This window comes from Gopherus evgoodei, chromosome 2, assembly GCF_007399415.2.
Source record: "Gopherus evgoodei ecotype Sinaloan lineage chromosome 2, rGopEvg1_v1.p, whole genome shotgun sequence".
In the NCBI taxonomy this organism is placed as follows: Eukaryota; Metazoa; Chordata; order Testudines; family Testudinidae; genus Gopherus; species Gopherus evgoodei.
Window position 1 is genome coordinate 233,543,902 of NC_044323.1, and position 3,619 is coordinate 233,547,520.

At 52.3% G+C, this 3,619-nt stretch overlaps 1 protein-coding gene across 1 annotated transcript; it reads left to right on the top strand.

Moving 5' to 3' along the window:
- Positions 1 to 523: 523 nt before the first annotated feature.
- BHLHE22 (basic helix-loop-helix family member e22) lies at positions 524 to 3,619 on the top strand. Its single transcript, XM_030549572.1, has one exon. The coding sequence runs from the start codon at positions 1,112 to 1,114 to the stop codon at positions 2,003 to 2,005; it is 894 nt and encodes a 297-aa protein (XP_030405432.1). The 5' UTR covers positions 524 to 1,111; the 3' UTR covers positions 2,006 to 3,619.

The window sequence follows — 3,619 nt, forward strand, 5'->3', positions numbered from 1 at the left end:
ATATTAATGAATTACATGATCTCAAGTTGATCTGATACATTCAGATGCACAAACTACTCCCCCCCTTTCTGAGGTAGGCAGGACCGTCCTTGTAAAGTACCCTTATTATAAGGAAGAAATCGCTAGAAAAGCTGGTCATTAATTACTATTATTATTTGCCCCCAAGTTAATTTATTTTAAAGCTGATGCTTTTATTTTTATCGAAACATGGGGGGCCATTACTATGAAGTAGCAAATCTGCGAGTGGAAAACTGTAAAGTTGGGGAGGGGGCAGAGAAAAGCAGCATCTTGCAGTTTGTTCTCAATTTGTTTCGAACGAGAGAAAAAAGATTGTGTTGTGCGAAGCCAAGGTGAACTTTTATGGCGAGTTAGCAAGGAGCAGCCTCGCTTTTGCTGTTCCACGCGCTCGCTCCCTTTCCGCTGGGAGATCTAAGTTCATGTAAACGGGGTGGGGATGGGGAGTGACGCTCTCTTGCTAAGTTAGCAGAAGTGTGCTGGCAGCACTTGCAGGAAAGCGCTCGAGTGGGCACCTCCGCAGTGCAGCTCCGTAATTTGCTGAAGGAGGCGAAGCCCATCCCGAGCTCTGAGCAGGGCTTTTAGTGTGCTCATTGATGAGTGAAAGTCGCCACACATGTCAAGCTAAAGGCAGTTGTTGGGCTCCTAACAGGACACAACGTCTTGCAAACATATGCGTGGAGCTGTGTCTACAGATGGCGGGGAGAATAATAGAGCAGGCGCCTTTTATAAAGCTCTAGCTGCTGCCTGTCTTCATTCCTGGGCAATGGAACTCTTCAGACTCAGGGCCAGCTAGCGCCTGGGCTTGTTTGTCACCGCTTTAATCCTATTAATTAAAACGTTAACCTGATTGGGTAGCGAGCTCTGTCCCAACAGGCGAGTCTTCCTCATAATAACCTACTCGCCGAGCTAATGATGTAAAAGACTCCCCCGTCTGCGGCGGCGGCTGCTGGGGCCGGAAATCTCTTGAAGGTGAAGCCAAGCAAGATAAACGGCGGACGAGGGGGCTGCTCGCAGCTCACAATGCCCGAGCGCATCCCCTGGTGAGAGCTCGCGGCCAGCAGCGAAGGCGACGCGGAGGAGCCCGGCGGGCAGCATGGAGCGGGCGCTCAGCCTGGCCGCGGAGGAGGACTTGTTCCACAAGAGTCTCGGCGCCTCGGCCGCGAGGATGGAGGCCGCCTTCCGCGCGCCCCCGGGGCTCGACCTGAGCCACCCGCGCGAGCGCCAGCCCTCGCCCCTCAGCTGCTTCGAGCCGGGCGAGGCGGAGGGGCTGCTGCAGCCCGGGGCGGCGCTGGGGGCCGGCGACCCCCTCTCGCTGCCGGCCGGCTCGGTGTGCGGCAAGTACGGCGAGAGCACCAGCCGCAGCTCGGTGGCGGAGAGCAGCGGCGGCGAGCAGAGCCCCGACGACGACAGCGACGGGCGCTGCGAGCTGGTGCTGCGCGGGGGAGACCCGCGGGCCGCCTCGCCCGGGGCGGGGGGCGCCGGGGGGGGCCTGAAGGCGGCCGAGGGCGGCTGCTCCAACAGCCACGGCCTGGGCGGGAGCAAGAAGTCGAAGGAGCAGAAGGCGCTGCGGCTCAACATCAACGCGCGCGAGCGGCGGCGGATGCACGACCTGAACGACGCGCTGGACGAGCTGCGGGCGGTGATCCCCTACGCGCACAGCCCCTCGGTGCGGAAGCTCTCCAAGATCGCCACGCTGCTGCTGGCCAAGAACTACATCCTCATGCAGGCGCAGGCTCTGGAGGAGATGCGGCGCCTGGTGGCTTATCTCAACCAGGGCCAGGCCATCTCGGCCGCTTCCCTGCCCAGCTCGGCGGCGGCGGCGGCGGCCGCGGCCGCCGCTTTGCACCCAGCGCTCGGCGCCTACGAGCAGGCGGCCAGCTACCCCTTCAGCGCCGGCCTGCCCCCTGCCAGCTCCTGCCCGGAGAAATGTGCCATTTTCAACAGCGTCTCCTCCAGCCTCTGCAAACAGTGCACGGAGAAGCCTTAAAGCCCCGGGCAGGGCAAGGAGCTGGCCGGGAGGGACTCGGGGCAAGGACTTAAGCTAAATCATCCGTTTCTCGCGGTTAATAGGCTTATGGGGTTTTTTTCTCTTTTGGAAAGGGCCGGGGGTGGGCTTGAGGGCTTTCCTCGTGGAAGTGGTGACTTGATCGCAACCAAGACCTCAGCGAAGTAAAAAATCGCAAGTGTGTGTGTGTGTGTGTGTGTGTGTGTAAGCAGAGAGGCTGAGAAATAGCAGCCGGGGGAGGAAGAAGGAAGCCCCCCCCACTCCCCGGCTGATATATTTAAATCTCGCTTACTGGGACTCGGGGACTCTGCCCCAGCGAGCTGAGGACCAGGGGCGGGTGGCGGGGTGCTCCAGCTGCATGGTCATTCAGACAAATCCGAAGGGGCACTTGCAACCAATTGTTTCGATGCTGAGCCAGGCGCCAAACAAACTTGAAATGTAGACTACTTATTTAAACGAAACCAAGAGACTGAACCATTGTTATGAAAGACTGACTTGTATTTTTTATTGTCTCTGAACTTTGATCCTGTGAAAATGCGCGAAGTTTTGGCGAGAGTGATTTAAAGAGAGAGAGAGAGAGAGACTAACACCCTACTCCGTGTGGCTGAAAATATTGCATTTTTAAAACAAATATTTATGTGCACCTTGTTTCTTTCCACGTTGCAATGATGTATAAACAAGACATGATATTTATTCTTCTTTCAAGGACCCTTCCATGCCAACAATATTTATCATGTGTTAAGGTCACGGGTCTTATGTGCAGGTTGTTTTAAAATGCTTCTAAAATTCTGTTTTATGGATTAACTAAAACTGTGTGCCAAGTGTTTAAAACGTTTATTTGCCAACAACGTATACGCAAACTATTGCTGTATCGAAGCTGCTTAGGTTTATGAAAGGTCGTCTGGATTTTAAGTTGCATCATCCCTGTATTTAAATTGAGCTTTAATAAATTGCTTCAGTCCAAAAATCACAGGAAAGGTGTATTCTTAATTCTCAATTAACTGACTTTTTAAAAAGGGGGTTCTTTGCATTGTAAAGGGTAATAGCTATTTACTTTTACAAGGCATCAAAGCAATAGCTCCTATGGGGATGGGGGGAGACACTTGCCAAGCTCGTGTTCCCAGGCGCTGTTCTCTTTTTTTATTTTCTTTATTTTTCCAAAGGTATAATTTATTTGCTCTCAATATGTATGTAAATTAATCTGACTGGATGATTATTTAAATTGAAATACTTTGGGGTGAGTTACAGAAGGCCTGAAATCTATTTTTTTTTAATCTAAGGAAAAATAAAATAGGGAGAAGAGCAAAAAGTGTTCCTTCACCCAAAGTGAGCGTTCAGTCTGAGTTTGCATGGCTGGGTGGCTCTCTGCCATTTGTAAATTAAGATATTCCTTCCCACTCCCCCCTCCCCGCTTCAAAAAGGAGTCCTGCTCTTTTCCACTATTTGCTGATAATACAAATTCGGACTGTCAGGTTGGATGGCAAAATAGGAGCCGTGATGGATCTGTTGGCAGGTCATGGATGTGTAAAGAGTGATATATATTAAATAGGTCGATCGGATGGTGACAGCAATGTACGATCGTTTGTATGTGTATCT

Coding starts and splice junctions, on each gene's coding strand:
- BHLHE22 (XM_030549572.1), top strand. CDS start 1,112: ATGGAGCGGGCGCTCAGCCTGGCCGCGGAGGAGGACTTGTTCCACAAG.